The sequence below is a fragment of the Stegastes partitus genome, unplaced genomic scaffold, assembly GCF_000690725.1.
Source record: "Stegastes partitus isolate 25-593 unplaced genomic scaffold, Stegastes_partitus-1.0.2 Scaffold696, whole genome shotgun sequence".
Classification (NCBI taxonomy): domain Eukaryota; kingdom Metazoa; phylum Chordata; class Actinopteri; family Pomacentridae; genus Stegastes; species Stegastes partitus.
The window spans coordinates 23,132-48,016 of NW_007578427.1; the positions used below are offsets into that span (position 1 = coordinate 23,132).

Here is a 24,885-nt window from a genome sequence, read left to right on the forward strand (position 1 = left end):
CTCCAAAGGCAATTGTATAGCTGACAAATGATCAGTTATTCATTGCAGCTCTAGTTGGAAGTCCAGACACCGCTGAAAAACTGTACCCAAGTCGTACAAAAGTACTCAAGCGACACCATGCTAACCTTCACCCTGCCACAAACTGAAGCTTTGATGCACATTTGGTGAAAGTGACTCGACAACCCTGTTCTGTTCTGACACCAAATAACAAAATATCTTGTTTTTTTTTTTAGATAATACGTGTGAACAGATTATTCTTTTGTTTGCCACAAACGTCCTTCACAGACAAAACTATCTGCAGTATGTCGGCCTACGTTTTTTAATGTTTTGTCAGACCGCGGTGAGGTTTGGCTCTGTGTTAGATCTCCTACAGACAAAATGTCATAAAACAAAAAAACAGACAAAAATGGACTATTTCGGGGTTTGGGAAGAGTAAAAGGATACCGCTAACACCAGTGCCAAACATGATGCATAACATTTTTGCAGCTGAGGTCTGAAACTCAGACTCAGCCGCAGACTTCTGAAACTTACCATTAGTCAGCAACAATAACACTAAAAAAAAAGAAAAGAAAACGTAATCATACAAAAGTTAAAAAGATTTTCCCAAAAATTTCATTTTATTTAAATGCCGTCCAAAACTCTGACAGTTCAGGAACATTCCTGCAAATGGCATAATCAATGTTTTACTGTTAACGTATCACCTTCACCTGCTCTGGAATTAGGGCAAGGAAATGGCCTCTTATCACGAATAACCAACATTCATTCTTATTGTGCATTTTTTTTTCTAAGGCAACATGGAGGACCAAGCGAGCCTTTTCTTCTGAATCCAGCAGCTGGTGTTTTGGACGGTTGCCAGTTATCTGCAGCAACATTGGCACGTTTTCTTCCTTTCAGTACAGCTTGGTTAAAGGCAACATGTTACACATTGAGTTTAACACACACACACACACAGTTGCAAACACACACACACATACACACAAATCATCACAAATCACGCCTCTGACACAGAGGCTGCGATTAATCTTCCAAGTCTTCCGATCGTCATCCGGTGTTTGTTAAACCTGATACATCATCAAACCCTTCATTGACTAATTCAGCCGCTTCACCTATCACTGTCACGCTTGTTCACTTTAAATGCATTTTTGACGAACTCAAAAACAATAAATTAATACACAAAGAACCCAAATTCCAGTGTAAACACCATCGAACTTTCCTTTGGCGCTGTTGGCAGCTCCCACTTTATACCAATAAGAATTTTACAGAGAAATCTAAAAGAAAACTTGGGCTTTTTTTTTTTTTCCCCCATCCGAAAATCAAAACGACACCCTGCAAGCTAATATGGATCTAACTGAGATGATCCCAGAATATCAGATATGTACACATACCCACATAGAAAACTCTATACAGTACAGTGTGTACAAGAACGTGTGAGCCACGTCTTGTACAGGGTCTCAAATCAGCATATTTTTTCTAAAGGAATAGGTCGACATTTTGGGACGTGTGCTTATTTGCTTAAGAGTTAGACGTCTGAAGCTGCAGTCAGGAGGCTGTTAGCTTAGCTTAGCATAAAGAATGGAAACGGGGGGAAACTGCTAGCATGGCTCTGCTAACAAACTCCACCTAGCAGCACCTCTGAAGCTCACTTGTTGTATGTGGTTTGTGTGATTCATTAAAGAAGATAAACTTTGCTCCCTACTGTGCAGGTACCGATGTTTCTGGTTGTGCAAAGTCTTTTAAATACAGTTGCATCGACTGTATTTAAAGATGGACAAACCCTCCATGATGACACGTGCAGCTCCATATTGTGGCTTTGGCCGTTTCCATCTTGGCTACACCTGAGTCCACCAAAAGCCTCCACTATACTCTACTACTTGTCCAGTTTGCTGAAGCCTGCTGGGAGGAGTCTGTTCCACACATGCACAACAGATCATATCTATGAATTCCACAGGTACTGGTTCCCTTGTAGCGCAGACTCTCGCCTACTTGGGGAGACATGAAATTATGTAAACATAAAATATAACACTGGCTTAACCAGCTAATCCAAAAAAGAGCCAAAAAAGTGGAGCATGAGTGGAGCTGAAGGGGCAAATACTATCCTGTGACAGCGCCACACCTTATAGCCTCAATACAATTTAAACTAGTGCGTTGTTTAAATATTCACCTCCCTTGCAGTTGTCACAAATGGAAAAATTAGCTACAGAGACCAAAGCCGTTTCTGTATCAGGCTGTAAACATGTTTATTTCTGCTGGCCACTTTAAGATGGACTCAGTTTTGGATTCAGCCCCAAGTGGCCACATGAGGAACTGCAGGAGGTTGATGTAAAAACAAGTGACTCTGCTTTTGAACTTAGAAGCATGTGCCAGATTGACCCTCCCTCTCCCCCCACTAAGCCCTTTTCTCTCTGTCACATGCAAAAACACAAACAGGTAAAGCAGGAGCGCTGTTGTGTGTTTTGCTCCGAGCCACTTTGTTTACTACAATTTATTTTCAGCGCATAGACAGCGAGTGAACTGTGAGGAAGTGCTAAAGGAATCTGACAACTGTGCGCTGTATTAGAATCACTGCCTCAACCTTCAAACAACAAACACTTTTCCATCTGACGGTCCTGACAAACAAAAATCTGTACAATCTGGCCGTGCTGTCGTCATGACCAGCATGTGTTTCTCCACCAGGACTGGCTCTTCTACTTTCATTACAAGTCTATCTTCCTCAACTAGTTTCTGCAACACAAGAGTCTCTTTTAATGTTTGTAAAACGCCTGTGATTGATTTTAAATCAACATAAAATGATACTGATGATTCCAAACACATCTACAACAAAACAAAGTAGTGTTTGTAATGACAGAGCATGTTTACTTGCTGACTAAAGTCCATGTTCATGGACAAGCGGCTATATTGAAATTAAACATGAGTGAGCCTAGTAGCAGTTAGAAATATCTCTGTCTGCATCTGCTTTTGCCCGATCCCAGACTACGCCCTGCCCAGAATTACAAGAAACCACAATGTGTCATTTTACATTGCAATTTCTGTTTGCAGTAAAAACAACAAGCTCTAACGTGTTAATGAGTGAGCTGATGAGGTGCTGTAGCTTGGATTTTTCTACCAAAAATCCCCTTAACCTCCAGTCTCTGAGCTAAGCCACGCTGACCGGCTGTAAACTGGAACTGAATTGTAAGTGTAAAGACACTAACTTCTGCAAAAACAAGCATATTTCCCAAAACTATTCCTCTAATTGGCGTAAATCTTTTCATCTTGATCGACCTGAGGGGTGTTTGTATGGCAGGAGGCTTCTCTGCAGCTGCAATCAGCTGGAGGTGAGCTCCTTGTGTAGTTCTGCAGCTTCTACAACCGGCACGTTGTAGTGGCGATCATCCTCTGTGACGAGGCACACGGACGGCCAGTCGTCCTTATGGTCGTCTGGGTAGTAGGTGACAAACTCCTCTGTGTCCGCCTTGTACAGTCTGTAAACTTGAATGGTGCACTGCAAGGCGTAGCCCAGCAGGAACATCTCCACCTGCACAAAAAGACACAAAGCGGCGGCGGCGTAATTGCACGGTTCGACAAGGAACTCCAGCAGACTTCTCAAACATGCTTTATCAGCTGCTCGAGCACATGACGCTGATGGGTGGAGTCTCTTTATGGAAAGCGACCCCAAAGAGGCTTTAATCAAAGCAGTGAAAAATAACAATTAAAACACTCAGTGGATTGTTCTCCTTCAGACCTCCTCCCGCCGATGGTGCAGCGGTGAAGCAGAGAAAACAGCACAAGCGGCGGCAAGTTTTACTGTTCAGGTCTCAGGTCATAAAACTGTTACACAAGCGTTTAATGACATTAATTGCTGTTTTTGTTGAGTGCTGACAACGGTTTATTCAGCAGGAATCAAAAAAAGGGGCGAGAAAAGCCCAGTGTTGTTTACCATAAAGCAAGCAACAAGGTGGTTTCTCTCACCTGCTCCAGGCCGGCGCTGAGGCCCACGTGGCTCAGGTGGTTGGAGAGGAAGGAGCGCGGACAGTCGGACGAGTCCCGAGCGAACAGCAGCCAGCAGAAGAGCGGGACGTCTCCGCCGGCCTGCATGCAGCCGTGCAACTCCGCCGCTCGGCCCAGCATCAGCAGCTTGAGCGCCTCCAGCAGCCCGAGCTCCTCTTCTCCGCCCTGAAACACTCGCTCGCAGAGCTGCTGCCGCTCTGCAGCCGAGGCGCAGTCCACCGCTGCCTGCCACTGGACACAACGAACAGAAATAAATCGAAGAACTCGACTGTTTCCGTATAGATCTGATCACTGAAGTTGATTTAACAAACACTAGTGCCACACTCTTAGTTGTTACAGATTTACAAATAGAAGAAATTTCTGTTATAAAGATCAACTTTAAGACGTCATTTAAGGTCATGCAGTGACGTTTTCTGTAATTTTCAACACTCTCTAACCAATTAACCCTCCCAACCTCAAAACCCACAAGCGGTTTCAAAAGCCGTGTTGCATTTACATAATGTCCAAAATTACACCACTTCTCAAAGCCAGAAAAAACAGAAACAATCTTTTGGTCCATGAACTATTCATCTGTCATTCAGTCGGGAAACTTTTATCAAAATCACTTTATTCCACATGTCTCATTGTAAAAATCCCCCTCAAATAAACCCTTTGGTCAAACTAGATTCTCTAGAATCAGGAAGCTCTGAGTGACTCAGCTGTGAACAGAAAAAAAAAATCCCAGAGCCGACACGAGACAAGTAAGGAAACAAATTAAAAATGTCAGCAGTATCTATAGTAAGTAAAGCCACCACTTTCCTCAGGTATTGCTAACAAATGTGGGCAAATGTTGAAAATGTTGGTTGGCAGAAATCACCCAAAAATGTTCCATTATTTTAAAGGTCAATTGATTATTTCATTAAAGGTAAAGTCAGTTTTTTGGTCAGATTCAGTGTGCTAGCTCCGTATTCCACTGTGTCTTGTTCCTGCTCAGGACAACTCTACAAACGGCCAATAAATAACCACAACAGTGAGCAGCCAAACTCTTCATAGTTCACGAGTGAGCAGACTGGAATTTTGTCAGTGTGCCAGGTTGTGGCAAACTCAGCCTACAGGCTCGTTGGTGGTAAAAGACCAAATGCCAGTGATGTTAATTTTATATAAACACCTTGTTTTGTTGGGGCCAGAATGTAGCTCGAGTTAAAAGGTCGAACAGTGCAGTAATCTGACAAACGTCATGATGTGGAGCAAAGTTTGTGTGACTGCCACATGACACGCTGGTCGGTCAGAGCTTCAGCTGAGAGAATATATTTATTTGCTGAGTGACACATTAATTTCAGCAGCGTTTGTCTCTGATGCAACATCCAACAACAGGCTCTGTTCAACAGGCTCTGCGTCACCGGTTTATCTGACTAATCTCTTTGGTTCTTCACATGTGGTGAAATGACAAGCGAGAACGTGGAAAATGGATTTGCAGCCACTGATTTGATTCCCAACATCCATTCCTGTTCTAAAAAAAAGGGGCCTTTTATTGGATATTTTCTTGGTGACAACACGTGCTGCAGCCTCAAACGTCATCCTTCTTTAATCACTGAAGAGCCTTTGTGTACTAGAGAACGTTTCCTGTCTACACATCCATGGAAAGTACAGCGTAGGCCAGCCTAACACAACAGTGTCTGTTCCAAGCGCAACTATATGGACTCCATAATGTCAGGCACGCAACCAGCACTGGGCTCCGTCTCATAAAGCAACAGAGGTCTGACTTTTGGGAAAACCTGTGCAGTAAACAGCAGAATTCTTTAACCTACAAGTAGCGCTGGCCCACTATAAATTCAGCTCCGGGCCTCATTCTGTTACAGTAAAGAGGCTTGTAACAGTTCAAACGGCTTCTTTGAGGCTGAGGGTCCATCTTTCCCTCCAAATCCTTCACAGCATTACCAGGCTATTAATGAAGCACAGGAGGAAAAAAAAAGAAAGAAGGAGCCACACAGCTTTTAGAAAGCGACCTCCCTTTAACATATGGTAGCAATCACATCCACAGGCTGTGTGGATGAATATCAATACCCTCACTGTCCACGGGTGGCATAAAAATAGTCCTGTGGTTTCCTCATGCTGTGTCTTTAAAATACTTTCTCACTGTATGGAAGTCTCTGAGCGGCTCTGCGGGCGGTACCTTATTTCGGAGAAGCTCCATGTAGCCTGTAAGCTGCTGGGTGGCTGCTGTCCCGTCTCCCTGCAGGCACTCTCCAGGAAACGTCCACTGACTTATCAGACCGTCCTGGGCCTCCAGTCGCTCCGGCAGCTGTAAACACAGAATTAAGATGATCAGATGTGTTCACGGGAGCTACCAGAGTTACAGGACAAGCACATAGTTTGTGTAGCACAGCATAAGCAACGTTTGCTTAATTAGCAGGCAAAAAAACCCGTCTTTTAACCGAGTAAACTGAGCCACCACCAGCTAGAAATGAGAAGCCTGCTTCAGTCTACCTCTTTCTGTAATTACAGAACCAATGTTTACAAAAACGACTCTCATGGAGTGATTTAAACAAGTCGCTCTCTGCTGGTATACAGTCGAAAATGGTATGAAGTTACATTAAATTAAACCTTGTTTGACGTCTGCAGCCTTGATATGGTTTAACTCCAAGATTCAACAGTAAACAAGCCATTCTGCTGGTAACAGGGATTTAAAGCAGGAGTCTTGTGTCTGGGGAACCTATACGTACATGGTCATATGGTTACATTTACCACAGATTTCTGGAAATAATTCCAGCTCCGACTGCCTCGTCTCAAACCCAAACACTGGAATTCAAAGCAATTTTCCAACATGCCAGCGTCAGTTTTCTATGTTGTCATCCAGAGGCCTGTGCAACTTAATTAAAGGGGCTCAAATTAGTGTGTGACGGAGATATTGAGGATATTATTGATATCGGGTTGTCTAGACGCAATTTATCAACTATAAGGTCCTCAGTCGATGCTGCTGGACGCCAAACAGAACAGCGAGGCACAAATTAAGAGGCGATGATTTATGCTGGCGCTGTCATAAAGCACCTTGAACAACAGCACACGACTGTGACACGGTGAAAAAGTTAACGGGGAAACCATTAAGTTTTATAAACCAACCTTTCAAGATTTTCTTGGCCACAGCTCCAGTCGTGTGTATGTTACGTACAAGCCCCAAAAATTTACAGTCGAGACAGTAAAACGTGGTGCCAAGAGCTCATGTTAACAGAATCGCTGTGAGACGTGGAAATCCTTCACTCCGTCATCATGTGAGCGCTGGATCGAGCTAACGTCCAATAAAGCAGGATATGAGCAAGTCATGATCAGATGGCGATGATGCCAAGATCTGCTCCTAAAAACACTGAGTCCATTATTGGCCCACATCAACAAAATGTAATTACTATGATCTAATTATATATTACATCCGTCAGGCGCAGTAAATGTCAAGTGAGGCCAATATTAATACTAATACTACTGAGCGTACGCTGTAAATGTGTCGTGATGCAGCTCATTGTAAACTAGCAACATAGATGTATTATAAGAATGATTTATTTATAGCTGGATAGCAGCACTTCTACATGCAAAAGCACAGCGGTTACCTTTACACTCGAGTTCACCTCATGCGACTAAGCCCGTTAACACCAAGTAGATCTGTGTTTCGCAGCATCCTGCAGGTTTAAACGTGGTGTCTGTGGTGACATTCCTTGATGCGTTAAGCAACCAGTCTGAGCTAAAGACAGAAGCAACCATATGGATGGAGTAGACAACTAGGAGAAAGGTGGAAAAATCCAAGAAGTGTCCAAGAAAAGTTTCTGATGCTTCAGACAAAAAAAGAAACTCTGCATTTAGAGGAAGGACTAAAGTCTAAAAAAGAAGGTGACTAACGATGAGGTCATAAGCACGAGTCCACGGTGTCTGCGTAAATATTCTCACTGTCAGACAAATGTATGTCACTCTCCCGCAATGATAGATTTTTGGACACAAAATGTAGGTTCCAAATTACATACTTCTTCCTTTTTACGTTAAGTATATACTGTTTGGTGCAGTATGCACACAATTGGCAGGTGCTCCTTTGCCATAATAATGCGCCTTTAACTTTGACTGTCTGTAACGCAAACTGAGCTGTCATCTTCTTGTTTATGCTCACATGAGATGCTGCTGACATATGGGATGTAAATGCACAGAGGATTGTGGGTCAGAGTGGCCAGAAAAGCATGTTGACCTACATACTGCAAAATAGTAGTGGAACATCTGGTATTTTAGGCCCACTACAGTGGACATCTATTTCTGATGTACTATATAGTATGTAGCGATGTACATTTGCACCCATTATCCTGACAATCGAAGCGACTGAGGTACCGGGGGTTTAACCGACAGTCCACTAGTATCTCTACGTGAACATGTACCTGAGTGACGTCCTCGTCCTGCAGCCAGGCGGGCAGCTCCGTGCTGTGGGACAACACCTGGAACAACGTGGCTCTGAGGGCACAGTAGTTGTCGCCCCTCACTCTCCTCACGCTGCTGAACTTCTGGGACATCTCTTTGTAACCCTACAGCAGCACACAGGGACAGCACAGGAAGCTTCTTAGCCATCATTGCTTTAATGTGAAGCACTTCTTCCCAGGAGCTGCAGGCACCGACCTTTTTAATGAGAGCACTTTTGGCAGTGTTTCCTTTCCACTCTCTCTCGCTGTACGATAGAATATCCACCGCCGCGGCCAAACTGCATCTGTCCTCCACCTTTAAAACTGGGCGAGCGAGAGGACAGAAAGGTGAGACGATGGACAGAACAAAAAGGACCACAGTCCACGTTTCACATGACAAACCGAAGCAGATCTCTGACGCAGTGAAAGATGTAAAGCGTGTACTGACGTTTCGTTTCTTTATTACTCTGTGACGCAGACAGCTCCTCGACTCCTCGGTACAGGTCTTCTTCACTGCGAGGAAACAGAAACACTGAAGTCTGTAAGTGCAAAACGTAAAGCATACATTTGGCAAAGATTTAGATTTATCCTAATGTCAACAAATCTTATTAGAGGAACAACACTGAATTTATGACTGTGTGTTCGATTCCTCAGTGTCATAGACCTCCATCACACATCAGTACTTTCTTATTAGCTGAAGTCATGTGCATTAATCCACAGCTGAGAATAATTGCCAACAAATGCGGCATTTCCGCCTGTTTCAGGAACATTTTCTAGAAACCATAAGGCTCGCCTATTTTAGGAATTTCATCAGGTGATCACAAAGTTTAAGAGAGACAAACTAAAACCGATCGTTCTGGTACTGTGTGAACTTTTTGGTCAAAAAGTTCACACAGTACCACCAATTCTGTCCTTCAAACTCCCAATCAACTGAAAGTAATCCCTTAATTTGTTGGTTAATGTTATAAATTCTCGTAGATTGATCGTAACAACTGGACTTGCTTGAGTTCTTTGGGAGTTCCACATACTTATATCCTTGAGGAGTCACTAACACCTGAGTTTCTGGAACTCCCAACTCGTCAGTCAGAACTGATGAAGCCTCTTGGATGAGAGGTGAAACGTCTTCAAGGAACTCAAGTAAGTCCAGTTGCTACGATTAATCTACAAGACTAACCATGATCTGGATGACTGAGAATCTTTACAGACCTAATGTTCAGATTTTTAGCTTATTTCTGTATCAAAACTGCATCACTTTCACTTTCTATGCTCTCTTAGTAGTATTAAAAGTGTCTCTGGGGATGAAGTGTCACAATGCTGCACACTTTCAAACACTCCCTTCATGTGCTGTGTCCCACTTTGCTGTTTCAGGTGTTACTACTTCCTCTCACTGAATCCGTCAGCAGATAAAGTGGATACCACACGGCACTTGATGCTAAAATCCAATTCAGGATAATAAGGCAACCAAAGCTGATCTTTACAGACCTGTTCCCCAGGCCGTCCTCCTCCTCCTCCTCCTCCTCCGTCGTGGCAGGTACAGCATCAGCCTTTACATGTGTGGATTCTCTTCCAGTCAGCTGCTCTTCTTTCTCAGTCACCTCCTGAATCTCAGCATCTTTTCCAGGCTGAGTCTCGGCCTCGGTCGGATTGCTCTCCTCCGCCGCCGCCTTCTCCTCCTCTTCCTCCTCCTTTATCCCATCATCCTCCTTCACTTTGGGAACATCTCCGCCCTGCACTTTCAGCATTATTTCCTCCCCAACATCCTGTTTGATTTTCTCTGAGGAAGTGACCTCCTTTGAGCTCGTAGTTGTACACTCAGGATCTGGCTTTGCATCCTGATCAGACTTGGAGCTGGAGAGAGAATCAGAATCAGAAACAGATTTATTGCCGGGTGTAGTTCTCACAATACGAGGAATTTGTTCTGGTGGGTTGGTGCAACAAAACAACAATAAATATGCAGGAAACAACAAATATACAGTAAAATAAAGTGACTATAAATACAAATAACAATAATAAAAATAACTGTAATAGTGCATCTTTGCAGAATGCATCTTCATCTGCTTTGTATACAAATAAGTTCACTGTTTATGTCTTTAACTCATATTATAAACTTATTAAAGCAAATGTGCCCCTGGTATCCCAATTTGAAACATTAAAAGTGTGTTAAGTTGCAGGAAAAGAAACTAAGAAGCTGATAGAAGATTGAAAGTCCTTCTGGTGCTGCAACAAGGAGAAGCTATTACGCCCCCTAGCGGCCACAATGATGCTATTAAAAGACACAAGCACACAGTTTATGTAAACAAGTGTCTTGTTTTGGTGTCACTAACTGTGAACCTACTGACCTCTCGCAGGCGTCTGCTGGAGCTGTGGTCTCTGGCTCTTTGTCTGAGCTGGCAGAGTCTCGTTCCTCTCCACTGTGGTCGAGTCCTGCCGGCTCCGGTCCAGAAGAAGACAAATCAGGGATGTTTATGTCCTCGCTCGTGGCCTCCCCGCACACCAGAGAGCTGCTATTGTCTGAGGCCTCCGTCGCGGCGCTGGAACCAGAGTGATGAGAAAGATTTATATGTGATGTTTGGCAGCTGCTCAGTCTAATAATGCAAACTGGTGACTGAAAGAAACAGACACAAGACGTTCAGGAGCAGTTTCTTCAGACAGATCATCACTCAGATTAACAATGAAGTCAGTCAGGAACAACTCACTGTGAAAGCCAACCCTGAGCCACTGTACATACTGTATGTACTGTGTAGTGTATCGTCCACCTACCCCATGTATGTAAATGTGTCCATAACTCTCTACGTATTAATAACTACGACACTTTAAAACTACTCTTTCACCACATCTATAGTTGTTCAGCAGTTACACACTCGTTTTACTTCTGCAACCTGCTCCTTTGACAGCAAAGACTGGAGTCAGATTCCTCGTATATCTTTAACATATTTGGCATTTAAAGCTGACTTGACAGCAAAAAGTAGGGCTGAATAGTAAAGCGTGGCTTAGACGTGTGTAGTAACACAAACAATCTATAAAAGTCATGATGTTATTTCACACTTGACGATCCAGTAAATCAGGCACGGTCATTAAGCAATCCTGATCACTGATTATGCAACACCTTGATGCCGCAATACAGTCATAGATGTAAATAATGGGGTTACAATTAGAGGGGTGGAGGCCTTGGAGCAAATGTACCAGGAAATGTTACTCAACCTGACACAACAGTCTGATAAATATACTGTAAGTGTATTTGAGGTGTGCATACAGTACTACATGGCAGCGTCTAGAGGAAACATTGTTTTAAAAAAATCACATAACGTGGTGCTGTAATGAATCTATGTGAGCTAATCTGACAGATTTCTATGGATTTGTCTGTTATTTCTGAACATCTGATAGACAAAAATGTCTATTCTGCTCAAGCAAATGAAATCCTATTTAACTAAACAGATAAAAATGATGTTATTCTCAGTTCTTGAGTCTTTAAATTTTTTTATAGAAGGTCTTTCAGAGGCACAAACAGATCCTCTATGAAGGAAAAACTCTGCGTTTCTTTAGTTCAGTGGCTCCTGATGTTTTTGACTTGTGATGCTTTAAGTGCTACCATGTCAACACACCTGACAAGTTGACTAAAGTCACCTGGTTCTGACTAGTTAAACAACATCAATTATTCCTTCTCTTATGTGGATTCTTTTAATTGAGCAAATCAACAGGAATATTCTATATTTTGGATGTGGCACAGGTGTGTTTTCTGTCTCTTTGCTCTAGTTGAAATATTATTTTTTGCCTAATGGTCTTTCCAGCGCCTCACATTGAACTTGCTAACCTGTATGTGGAACTAAAGACGATTAGATTTATGTGCAGAAAAACAGGAAAATGCAGCTGAATGATGATGACTAACTATAAACAACACAGAGTCCAAGTAAACCTCATGATGTGTTCCTGCCATGTAACTTACCAGCTCAGAGACTCTGTGTTGGTCAGACTGACCACAGAGACGGACGGCTCCTGACCTGCTGCTGCGGCCAGCTGAGGCTTTGGCACACTTTCATTGCTTTCAGCCAACTCCTCTGAAGGCTTGGCTACAGTGTCGTCAACAACAACTCTGGCGCGTGCTCCTTCTTCTTCTTCTTCTTCTTCTTCACCATGATGAGCTGGGCTCGCTGTAATGTGCTCTGTTGTTGTGTTCGTCTCAGTGTTTTCAGTGCAGACCGCCTCTGCTATTTGCGAGACACCATCGGGGATTTTGTCCTGATGCACTGAGGCTGGATTTTTTTCTTCTGCTTTTGCATTTGATGCTACACGAAACTCCCTACCCGCTGCAGCGAGGTCTTTCTGCGGGGAGTTTAAAGTGCATTGCAGAAGTTCAGCTGGTTCGCTGTCAGCAGGAGTTTCCTTCATCTCTTTGTCTTGTGCTCTGGTGCCGTTTTCCTTGAGTTCAGACACTTTGCGGGGAGAAGGCGTCGCTGTTTGGATGCTTTCCTTCGGCAAGGGTCCATTTTCCTGAGTGTTGTTCAGCTCCGTTTCTCCATTCTCAGGACTCTGCTTCAGTTGCGCAACGTCCTCATCGGGAGTTTTCCTGAGTGACACAACACAGCGAGCATTAGCTAAATCACAGAACACAACAAAAAGACAGTCAGAGCTTTACAATTCTGAGCCATTTCATTACCTATATAAAACACAAATACGCGTCCAGAGATGAGATGCAGCAGAAAGATGCTTCATAGTGAAGGAAGCTCACAGCAAAGACAGCCGCCTTTAATATTATCTCTTTAAACCTCTAAGACCTTTGGAAGTTCCCTCGCACCAATTGTGACCTTCGCACACCGTTCGTCACAAAGCACATCCTACACAAACCACAGGGGAAAATCGAACCGCTTTTTGGTCATAACTGATTCCCCAGCAGCTGGTCACAGCTGAACAACAGAAATTAAGCATTGTGGTGCTTCTAGGGCTGCAACTAACCTTTATTCTCCGTATCAGTTCATCTACCAATTAGCTTCTTGATATACTGATGAGTTGATTAGTTTGCATTTTGCTATGAAATGTCAGAACATTTTGTAAAACACCGATCAGTGATTGTGAAACCCAAGAAGACGTTCTTAAATGTCGTGTTTTGTCCACAACCCAGAGATACTTAGTTTAATGTCATATAGGAGGGAAAAAAATCAGACACATTAGGAAGCTGGACTTTTCCTCTTAAAAAATTAGATAATCAGTTAACAAAATAGGTTGCGATTAATTTAATAGTTAACAACTAATCAATTATTGGTACTACAAGGATGTTAACAAATCACATTCTCCAGAAGTAAGAACATGTTTGGTTGCAAATACTGCAGCAGAAGTCACATCATCATTAATGTGATTTGTCAGCAGAAAAGATTTGAAAAAATTAACATTCTCACTGAAATAACATCACAACATCCTTAAAAAATAATGGCAATACTGACGCTTTTGCACGTTGTTCAGCACTAGACACGTTTGGTTAACAGCTACTGAATTCTGTGATGTCAATACAATAAACAACACAACATTTTGTGATATGAAAGTACAGCACATGATACTATATCACTTAGAGCAATGCAGTGGCAATACGTCTAAAGTTCCCGTTTCAGGCATAATTAGATGTGTCACCACATCTTTAAAAGGATTTTCTTTATTGCACTTTTATGTACTTTCTGCACTGAAAGGCAGAAGGTTAAAATTGTTGCTAAAATCCAAAGTTTCCCTGATAAGTTTAACACATTTTAATGCTGACTAAAATTCTACACTTGTAAAATTTCCCAGTTCTTGCATTTGTTTTGATCTGTAGGTTGCTTAATATAACCTGAGAAAAAAAAATAACACTACAATGTGTGCCATTGAGTCAGTTTACATAGTTTCAGTCAGTGCAACACAGAATGCTCACGGCATTTTACCGCTGCCCCTTCACACATTCAGCGCTACATTTTTCCCCTGCTGGTTCTCTTACTTTGTGTCATCGTCCCCTTCAGGACCGCAGGTGCCGACCACTACTGGTTCTCCTGTGCACGCGGTGCCCTTCGAGTCATCTTTCAGCAGAACACTTCTTTCCTCGGCACTGCCACAGGGACTTTCAGCGTGACAGCAACTGTTCCCCATCTGCTCGCTCCCTCTGCTCGGGAGGTCAGGCAGGTCGTGGGCTGAACGGTGGCCTCCGGTTCCAAACAACCGCGAGCGACCTGACGAGTCGCTGACGCCTGAAGATTTCAGGAGTTCATGATGGAGAGGGTCAAGCTGCTGCTAAAAAACAGGAAACAACCACGTTCGTGTTTAAGAACAGTTTTGACATCGAAAAGGCAAAATGAGCCACATCACTGGCCCTATAAGGCTATTCAAGTTTTATTCATACAGCACCAAATCACAACATGTATATATATTAAGGGCACTTTATGTGATTAAAACTCTTAGTGGGTCAGTGACCTGGTCAGGAATTTCTGCTATTGGCAAAACAAATTAAATCTGCAATGATTTATTGATTAGTAAACAACTTTTAAAGTCATGACCAACTATTTTGGTCGTAATCACTTAAGAAAAAAAGGCTAAATTCTCAGATTCTAATTTCTTAAATTTAAATATTTTCTTTGCTCCTCTATGACAGTAAACAGATTACATTTAGCTTGTGGACAAAACAACATATTTTTCATCTTTGGGAAAAAGTGAACAACATTTTTGTGTCCTATTTTCTGAGATTTTATAGACTAAACAACTAAATAATTAATCAACAAACTAAGTGACAGATTAATCGAGAATGCAAACAATTATAAGTTGCAGCTCAACTACAAATGCTTCCTATTCTGTTTATTTACAAACTATATTCTGATAGATGCTAAAAAAAACAAACACATGACTCCCAATATTATTTTTGATTATCTAAGAAACGCTGTTTTCTAAAGCATGAACTAAACCCAAAAAAAGGCATAAAGTGTCGAATAAATATTGAGGTGTTAGTATTCTTAAAATTACAGACTCAATAATTTATCAAAGTATTATTGAAATAGCAAAAAGGCAAAGTGCAATATCCAAATCTCAGATGCAGAAATTTCTTGACAAAGGTAAGAAGTGTCACAAAAAAAACACACCAAAAAAAGCACTGGGGTGGTACTGGGGCTGCAACTAAACATTGTTTAATTGTTGATTAATCAATTATTTTCTTAAGTGACCCTTTGTCAGTTATTCAAATTGTCAGAAAATGGTGGGTAGTTTGGTAGGTAGGTAGGTAAATAAATAAATAAGACAACAGTCCAAAGTTATTCAATTTACTGTCATAGAAAAGCATAAAAATCAGAAAATATTCACATTTAAGAAGCTGGAATTTGCGAATTTTCTCTCTCTTCTTTTTTTCCTTCTTTAATTACTCGAACTGATTAATCGATTATCAAAATAGTTAATTATTATAATAATCGACAGCTTATCAATTAACGGTATTGATCATGTTCTACAGATTTGAGGAAACATGCATGTTTTGCACAGACTGCAGCAAATGTCACATAATCATTTATGTATTTTCTCAGTGGAAAAGCATTTAACAAATGACCATTTACACTGAAATAATATTTACTTACTTGTCCAAAACAAACCATATTGTTATTTTTTAGCACGTCGTTCAGCTCAAGTCACTACTGAGATTTGTGACCCCAATAAACCCAATATACACTTTATGATATCAAAATACAGCATTAGACAAGGTACTGTTCGGACATTTTCAGGGTCAACGTGGCTAAAATTCCTGTTTGGGACAGAATCTGATGTGAAATGTGACGCTGCGTTCATACAACATGAATTTAGAGTAGAAACATCGCTACACCCCTTTGTTGCTGTCAGCACAATGCGCAGAAGTAACGGTAACGCTGACAGCTGCTCACATGACTGTCACCACAGCCAGAAAACGTAAGAAGCACCAGCACACGAACCTTGTTTCAGTTCTACAGAAGTCCAACTCCTCAGGCTGTCGGTCATGCAGCTCCTGTTCTGGTTTCACTTTTGGTGCGCTGCTGCTTAGCTAGCCAGCTAGCTGCGCTGAACTTAAAACACAAACATGCGCCGCTAAAGAGTGACCGCCGCTCACTGGAGCCGCTGCTGCCGCGGTGTTGAGCTTCTCTTCAGACCGAGCCGGTACCGGTGGACGCGGCACATTTCACGGAAAGCCGTTATTCGCCGTCTCTGATGCGGAACATCTGTTGGTACGAAGCCTTTAGCTTAGCCGGAGCAGCAGGTCACGGCTCGGTCCGAGCGCATGACGTCATCCTCGTGTGCGCCGAGAGTGGCGCTGCGTTCAGGAGCTCCCCGGAAAACCCGCCACTCCAGATGTGGTAACTTAAGTGTCGGGCCTAAAATCGGTCGATTAATTAGAATGAATTTACATGTTTAGTCGTTACAGCGGTTCATCAAGCAAAAATATCAAACATACATTAGCTCTGGCTTCAAAAATGTTAAGTTTTTTTTCTGTGTTTTTTCCTGTTCCATTTTTTATGGATAAATTAAGTATCTAAGAGGTTTGCTGCGTTCAAGTGCTCTTAGTAATTTACCAATCCACATGTATACTTCAGCGTATGGCCTTGGTGTGAGATAAGTTAGGACAGGGGTGCCCAATCCTGGTCCTCGAGAGCCCCTATCCAGCATGTTTTAGATGTCTCCCTCTTCCAACACACCTGATTCAAATGATCAGCTCATCATCAAGCTCTCCAGAAGCCTGATAACGATCCTGATCATTTGAATCAGGTGTGTTGGAAGAGGGAAACATCTAAAACATGCTGGATAGGGGCTCTCGAGGACCAGGATTGGGCACCCCTGGGTTAGGAGAACTTTAAAAGCAGAGATGCAAAATTTTACAGCTCCCAACTTTGAAAAAAAAAACTGCTTTTCTCTATTTCATATCATACAAAATGTGAGTTTTTGGTTGAATAAAACAAGCAATTTGAAGACATCTCCTTTGCCTCCTGGAAGTTATGGCAGCAATTTTATATACAGTCCATAAAAGAGAGGTAAAAAATAATTATAAAAAAAACAAACAAACATGAATGGCAAGAAAAACTGTTTGGGAACCTGTTTTTTGGTCTTGATCTGCTCATAAAATGTTATACAAACATTGTAGTGCAGTCCTGTCAAATTACTTTTTTTAAAATTTTATTTTATTTTATGATTAAATATCAAAATATCTGGCAAACTATAGAGAAAATGCTTATTGTCATTCAGTCACAAATACATATTATATTATTTTACAGAATTAGCACCAAAGTATGATTTTTCTGTGAGAAGTTGACTGAAAGTGTCGTGGAAGGTCTTCATAATAAATATATTTATCTACGTATTTATTAAATGAGTATCTAGTATCTAGGGAGTTGTCATCAAACCTTTGTCTATCCGATATCAGAAAAATATGAATACATTTATTAATAAACCAGTATGTTAATTTAAACTGATGTTTTATTCAATTTTAATTTCAAAATGTAACAATTCTTCAGGGTTTATATAGACTAAATAAACAGATGTGTAAATAACAGAAAATATGAATATGGAATAAATTCTCCTTCATGTACCAGGGCATGTACAGCATGGATAGGTGGTAACAAACTTTATGTTTATTTCTAAACTTTCTCAAAATATCAGCTTGAAAAATGCAAAAAATGATATGAACATTATATACATCAAGCATTTGTCATTCTGTGTGTAAAAAATCACACCAAAACAAAACTGTTTAACAGTTTAAGTATCATCATCATTCAGACTCGCTGTGATTGTTCCCAGATCTTTCAGTCGCTACAGGCTCTTTAGCTCCTGTATGTGACCGATCAGCTCCTGTGGCAGCCCGAGCTCCAGCGCTACGTCCACACAGCGCTGCAGGAGGAGGCTCAGACCTTCACCTGAGCTGGAGGAACAGTCAGTGGACCTTGAACGCAGCTTCTGTGGCTGGTGAGGAACGTCCTGGTCCATGCTTTCTGCTCTCTGGCAGCAGTCCGTTTCTTTACATCCCTCTCTACAGTCACCCGGACGAGCCTGCTCCACCTCCAGGTCCTCCATGCTCTCGGAGATGTCGCTCACACTGGGAGGAGGATTCTCCAAAACCCTCTTGAGGCCTTCCACGACTTGGTCTTCATGCTGACTAACCAACTGCAGCAGGTCGGTCACTGAGGCTGGGACGGGGTTTTCCGGATGCTCAATCTGGCACCAGCACCATATAGCACTGCGACGTGAGACACAAAGAGGCGACAGAGTCACATACAATAGCACAGAGAAGTGACTGGGACAGGCATCTGCTGCACAGAAAAGAGACTTCAATAAAGCTCCGTACAAAAGAGACTCATGATGCTTCTGTGCAACAAAGAGGCTGAAATATTTAAACAATTTTACACCTCGTTCAAAACATGTTTGGGTAAAATAACATATACATTTCCAAATTTCTTCCCCAAAATATCTGAATATAAATTCAAAGATGAACAAAAATGATGTAGTACACTGTCTTATTGATCTCTATTAGAGAGTGGAACAAAAATATATTTAACTACCCTCTGTAGCATGAAACACAACACTGAAATAGCGTAAGATGTCAAATAAATTTGCAATATGAGCAAACATTTCCACTCATAAGACAGCAGTTCACACTATTTGTCTACCTCTAGTGGTGAAAGCAGGATTCAGCTTCACACTATTGATAAAGAGATTTCAACAAGTCAATACTGTGATAAGACGAACGACAGTCTGGGTTTCAGCTCAATGGAGAACGGTGAAATGGTCTAAATTTTCTTTTCTTAGTCTGAATCAACGTCTCACAAAGTGATCTGAGAATTAAATGTCAACTATTGAAATGTTCACTCATATTCCTCCTCTTGTTCTATCTATTCATGACTTATTTTTATTTGAGATTTAAGCATTTATTTTACCAATTTTAGATTCTTTTTTATGGAGGCAAAATTATTCTACAAGACCAAACATATTTGGCTTCTTTTTTCTGTAAAAGAAAAGGGCTCTCGTTGAAAAACAGGTTTGTATTCCTCACAATCAGGTATTTAAAAAAGTATAGTTTTGGTTTTGGGTAGTGTATCTGTAGGAATATATATCATTTTTAGATATCAAGTCCTTTTTGTTTAACAGAGGAATGATTGTTTGATAATATTTGTACTACTCCTTTTATAGAAACACAAAATCTTAACACAAACACAAAAACGCAGTTATAATATCATGTATATGGTCAGAAGGGTTACCTAAATATTTCTGGCTTTAAACTGAAGGAACATCAATCTATGGCTTTTTCATCGCAGGCTGTGGATTTAATTTGAACACAAATGATAAGCACTTTAACCAAAGAGTGATTTGTCAGGGATTTTTTGAGCGGACCCTAAGCAGCATTTACCAAAAAAAGGGTCAAAGTCACATCTTTATCTTTAGGACACTGACACAAACCAGCCAACAGCACACAATAAATCACATATAGGATGTAGCTTATAGCAGAAACCAGGTTCTTCGTGCATCTTCCAGCAAAATGCAGCTGAATCTGGTGCTTCTCAGATCCAGAACAGCACATTTCCAGAATACAAAACGGGACTGAAGGACACTTTTATTAGGTAAACGGACTAATGTTTCAACACGGGTCTGTCTTGTTATTATAATTTTTTAAAATCGTATTATATCTGCATTATAGAGAGAAACATTGTGGAGTTAGTTTGGTCACAAAACAGCATCCTTCATCAGATTTAAACTGGTGAAAGACTTGATCCAACATGAACCTAAACCAGGTGTGCCTGAATCTATTGTAAATAATCTAATCTACCTGGTTCAGTATATCAGTCTGCTTCATGTCGTTTCCCTCTTTGATTAGTGTATTACATAAAAGTCTGTGTACATTCTTAGTCATCCAGGTCAAGTACATCACAGCAGCTTCAGTACAAAAGCAACCGGACCTCTCTTGTAGGTTCCTGAGGAGGAAAATACATCTTATATAAAGATGGCTCACCTGATGATTCCTTTGAGGCGACCCACAGCCGCAGTCTGAGCTGCTCCCTCCCTGAAGCCCTGGTTGAATCCGTCCTGCAGCGAGGCCTCCTCCCCGGCATCAACTCCGTCCACATAGCCGTCCTGTCCGCAGCAGCACCAGTTAGCACGACGAAGAGCACATTAACAAGCTAATACAGTCATAAAAGCTTTACACACCAGAGTAAGAGTCCACTACTATATTATACACGCAACATGTAGCCCTTTGAGTGAACCACAGAGGCTCAGCAACACATCTTTAGGTAACTTTCTGAGGTAAGCTAGCAGCAACTTTACCCGGACTCGCTTCTTCATGTTGGACGTCCACTCTTTACTCTGTAAATTCAGCTCGTCTCCATGCTCGTCGAACACGTCTTCCCCGCTGAGAGACACGGCTTTAGCCCAAGACATTGTGATTTTAAAATAAAAACAAAACAAAGCTGTTTTTAAGAAGGCTGCCGGTGTTTTACTGACATGTGAGGCACCTGAGAGCAGCAGGCAACTCTGCTGCCTCAGCAACAGCGTCCAGCTAGCAGCCTACGTCATCAACCTGCGACAGAGAGAGGAGCTCCACCTGGAACAAAATGCTGCTGCCACCACATGTGTGCTGCTCAGTAAAACAAATACATGAACTTGAGATAATCCTGCTTTAAATATAGGTTTTATAATAATAATAATTTTGTTTAGTTAAAATATAAAAAGCATACTTTAATGTTTCGTTTACATAAAGTTCTGCTGAATTTATTTACATCTGAATAACATTAAAGTAAATTTAATCCACGAAACAGCTGGTTTAACTGATGCAATTAAACTGTCGATAAATGCCACACCCTTCAGTCTCTTCCTCTTGTATGAATTTCATAAATAATAATCAACTAACTAAATGCATTCTTATTTTTGAAGCATTCACAATATCACTACAGATATAGTAAATAAAGCTTTTTTTTTTTTTTTTTTAAAGTTTTATTATCAATTCACCCTTTTTTAAAAAATTATTGTCAGTTAGTCTTGTTGTGCACAGTCTGGGAGTGGCCATGACACAGAATGGAAGCAATATTCACAAGTTCCAAGCAGATATAGAAGCAGATTGTTGAAATTTGATAATATGTGTATTTATTTACAATATATTTATGAGACAAAATTAGCTTTAGGTTGGACAATGGCCAAAACAACTGATCTATCTGAATGAAAAGAAACAAGAAAATGCAAATGAAAAAAAAGGCTGTCCGCTGCTGTAAACTCCTACAGATTAACAAAGCCATCTCTGTGGCAAAGGTCACAGACAAACAGTCTTTATGCGAGTGTGGCTGGTTGGGAGGAGAGGGAAAGGAATCCTCTGCACAGTGACAGCGCCAACTTGACTCCATTTGTGTTGGGCATCCTGATGAACACATCAGTCACCCCTCACTGTCAAATATTATTCAAGCAGGCTGTTTATAGGCAAGCACACATGTATACACTGTATATAAGCACTGACTGTATGTGTATAAAGAACCTTATTTTCATTTAGTGTCCTTTCTGCACACTTTTATCTTTGCACAAATTGTACAACCTCTATAGAAACAGATTGATCTACTGCTTCAGTTACATTTATTCATTCAAATGTGTATATCTGTCCTGTGGATTGATTGTTTTATTGTGTGTAAATTCACTGGGAGACAGTAGACTTGGATTCAGATTCCTTGCATGTGTGAACATACAGACGTGTGACAAATTAAAGGAAAAACGTGAACCCTTGACTTCTATACCGCAGGGATCTGGTGGCTCTGTTTTGCTGTTTGTGGACATTTTACTAGGATAGTTCGGGTCAGTACAGATCAATAGAAAGTTGTACTGAGTGATCAGTTTAATCCTATGATGATGAGATGAGAGTGGTCTCTTCACTGCAATAGTGCATGAGGAGCTGAATAGAATTGATGAAAATGATGTGAATCATGTATTGTAGCATTCACAGTCACTAGATCTCAACCCAGCTGAACACTTATGGGAGATTTTGAGCCAACCTTTATGTTTTTTGTTTTGCTTTTTGTAGACAGTGCTCTCCACCATGTCATTAAAACTCTAAATGAAGGAATATCTTCGAGCACTGAAGCTGATCTAATGGCACATGGTGGATGGTTTATGTCGTTTTTTGTCTTTAATTTGTCACCCATCTGTATCTCCCATACAGATTTGACTACATTTAGCTCAAAGGTAATGCTGGTTCTCTTATTTTAGGGTAGCTTTTCCTTTTAAATGCTAAAACTTCTGTAATGTTTCAATAAGACACTGTGGTGAAAACTGCCATCTGACAGTATCACACTTCAGACACAATCAGTTTAAACCTGCAGGTGGCGCTGAAGCCTCACTGTAAAACTGAGCGTGGTCCACACTGAGGCTCCATCATCATCATCCTGATCTGCTAAATCGTCTCCTCCTGAGTTTTATCTTTTTATTTTATATGTCTGTTGTGTTTTTATCATCCTATTAACTCTGCAGTCATTTCTTATTAGATTACTGTTTGTTTTCATTTTCATTAAACAGCTGCATAAATAATCGTAAGACATTAAAACCTAATTTTATTTATACTTCTCCTCTTAAATAAAGGAAATTTAAACATCAATACTCAGATGAAACACAGCAAATTTGTTGTTTCTCTTCATGTTTGCACATTGTGCATCTCTGAAAGGATTAAATGTGGACGCAGGCAGTTCTTTAGCGTCTTAAGATTGACAAACTTTCAAATGATCTTTAATAATGCGCTGTCACACTTCTTATTCTTTGAAAGGAAGACTATTTGGGGATGTTGTAGTTTGTAAAAGTTCTAACAGCATCGTAGATTAGATTAAATAAAATGTGACACGGGCAGTTCATGTGTATTTATACGGTATTTATCCAGATCAAATCAAATCAGAAATTAATTTTAGCTTCAGTTTTAGGTAGATTTTTAGAAATATATAGTTTAAAAATAAAGAAAAGTACAGTAGTCGTCTTATTTTGCATTTGCATTATGAGAAAAAACTTATGTTTAAGACAAGAAATCAAAAATATTTGCAGTAAAAATGATGCAGTTTGTGTCTAAAACAGCCCCAGACTGTAAGCAAAAACAAAAAAGGTGAAATAAACAACAAATAAATGAATCTTATATGTTTCAGCAAAGAAACATTTTGTCTCAGAAGTCGTGTCTCATGTTGTTGTTTTTTTCCATGAAACACTTGAACATCCATACAAATGTTTAGTGCAGCTTGAACGCTCCGGCTGTTCAAATCACTGTCCGGTGCATCTCTGCAGCTTCCTGTTTAAGTTTTCAAACAAGAAAATGTCATCCGTCATGACAAACACATTATTCACTCATCAATAATGCATCTCACCTCCCTTTTTCTCACTGTTGAGTAGAGAGAGAAGAGGGAAGGAAAAAAAAGAAAAAGAAAAAAAAGCCTCCTTGTTTTATTTTCAGATTTTCTCATTCTTCATGCCACGCTTTATGGAAAACACAGGAGAGGGTGGACAGCGGGGTAAATGCATTTCACCTTGGCGGAGTGCATTTGCAGCCGCTGGACAACAATGGCCTTGAGAATACTCGGAGGCCACGGCGGAGTTGTCTCTGTTCTGGAAATGGAGTCGGCCCGGAGGCCTCATTCACAGCAGCCACACCTTCAGTCCCCTCGCTCGAAGAGTCAAAACAACCAGCCGGGGCAATCACCTGACACATTTCCATCCAATTTCCACTGCAGAATGTGTTCATTTTCAGGCTAATGGCATGTCATTTTGCAGGAGCCTTTGGTCAAGAATTAATCCTGGAATCAAAACAGATTTTCCGGGGAGCAATCTTCCATCAAGTATTGATTTTTTTACACTCACGGAGCCTGTACTCCCTAATTTAACCTGACAGCCAGCAGCACAATGGACTGGGAGCACCTTGGCGTCTCACAGAGGGAGCTCTCCTCCGCCTCCTTCTCTCCATGAAGTGAAAGAGAGATTGGGAAGGGGGGAAAAAAGGACTCCCAGATGTATAAAACAAAGAGCATTGCTTACAGAAAACAGAGAGATAAAGCTTCCGTCTCTCTGCTTTACCTCTAATTATGTTTTCTAGGATAGTGCAACTTGGGCAGGTAAGGCTGAGAGGGAAGAGGGGAGAGTGTTCTGGGGCCATCAGCTATCATTATGGGCTTGTTGACATCTCCCTGTCTTTGAGTGATTCTCATCTGTGATTTCCCCTGGCCATTTTCTGCAGATGCACGAAGAGGGGTTTCATCATGGCCCCATAAAAAGGGCCCAAAGTGTCCGTGCAGGCCCTCACTAATAAGAAAGCAAAGATGTGTCCGACCATGTCACTCCTCTCCCATCCATATCTGCTCTCTTGATGCCTTCAGATATGCAATCATTCTCTTTTCTCTCCCCCCCCCCCCACTTCGTCCTCTCCCTGTCTCTCCCGCTGTAAGTATACTATACCGTACGTAGAGGTCAGCGGGATGAGAGGATGATGGAGGGCAGGGCCGGTTATTTTCCTCTAGCTCTTAAAGCTGCGATGACCCATGTGCAGGAG

At 41.2% G+C, this 24,885-nt stretch overlaps 2 protein-coding genes across 4 annotated transcripts; both read right to left on the reverse strand.

The window, feature by feature from the left end:
• Window positions 1-589: 589 nt before the first annotated feature.
• Window positions 590-16,628, reverse strand: LOC103363855 (enolase-phosphatase E1-like). Of its 3 annotated transcripts, none has more exons than XM_008290796.1 (11): window positions 16,307-16,628; window positions 14,347-14,633; window positions 12,334-12,954; window positions 10,730-10,921; window positions 9,873-10,238; window positions 8,839-8,903; window positions 8,608-8,714; window positions 8,373-8,516; window positions 6,140-6,268; window positions 3,949-4,218; window positions 590-3,514 (listed from the first exon to the last, which is right to left on the reverse strand). In XM_008290796.1, exons 2-11 carry the CDS (start codon window positions 14,493-14,495, stop codon window positions 3,305-3,307), a joined length of 2,253 nt encoding a protein of 750 aa, XP_008289018.1. In that variant the 5' UTR covers window positions 14,496-14,633; window positions 16,307-16,628; the 3' UTR covers window positions 590-3,304. The 3 variants fall into 3 exon arrangements, with proteins under 3 accessions (XP_008289018.1, XP_008289017.1, XP_008289019.1); XM_008290795.1 differs by having other exon boundaries at window positions 14,347-14,636; XM_008290797.1 differs by lacking the exons at window positions 14,347-14,633; window positions 16,307-16,628 and adding an exon at window positions 13,045-13,126.
• A 1,173-nt stretch (window positions 16,629-17,801) lies between these two features.
• On the reverse strand, window positions 17,802-20,882 carry otulina (OTU deubiquitinase with linear linkage specificity a). Its single transcript, XM_008290798.1, has 3 exons — window positions 20,658-20,882; window positions 20,344-20,465; window positions 17,802-18,576 (listed from the first exon to the last, which is right to left on the reverse strand). Exons 1-3 carry the CDS (start codon window positions 20,769-20,771, stop codon window positions 18,153-18,155), a joined length of 660 nt encoding a protein of 219 aa, XP_008289020.1. The 5' UTR covers window positions 20,772-20,882; the 3' UTR covers window positions 17,802-18,152.
• Window positions 20,883-24,885: the final 4,003 nt, after the last annotated feature.

Bases quoted from the DNA above. Each gene is read 5' to 3' on its own strand.
- LOC103363855 (XM_008290796.1), bottom strand. From the start codon at position 14,495: ATGGGGAACAGTTGCTGTCACGCTGAAAGTCCCTGTGGCAGTGCCGAG. The intron at 8,715-8,838 runs GTCAGTACACGC...TCGCTCGCCCAG, and splicing joins GAGTAATAAAGAAACGAAAC to TTTTAAAGGTGGAGGACAGA. The intron at 8,517-8,607 runs GTCGGTGCCTGC...GTGCTGCTGTAG, and splicing joins AAAGTGCTCTCATTAAAAAG to GGTTACAAAGAGATGTCCCA.
- otulina (XM_008290798.1), bottom strand. From the start codon at position 20,771: ATGTCTTGGGCTAAAGCCGTGTCTCTCAGCGGGGAAGACGTGTTCGAC. The intron at 20,466-20,657 runs GTAAAGTTGCTG...TGCTGCGGACAG, and splicing joins ACATGAAGAAGCGAGTCCGG to GACGGCTATGTGGACGGAGT. The intron at 18,577-20,343 runs GTGAGCCATCTT...CTCACGTCGCAG, and splicing joins CGCCTCAAAGGAATCATCAG to TGCTATATGGTGCTGGTGCC.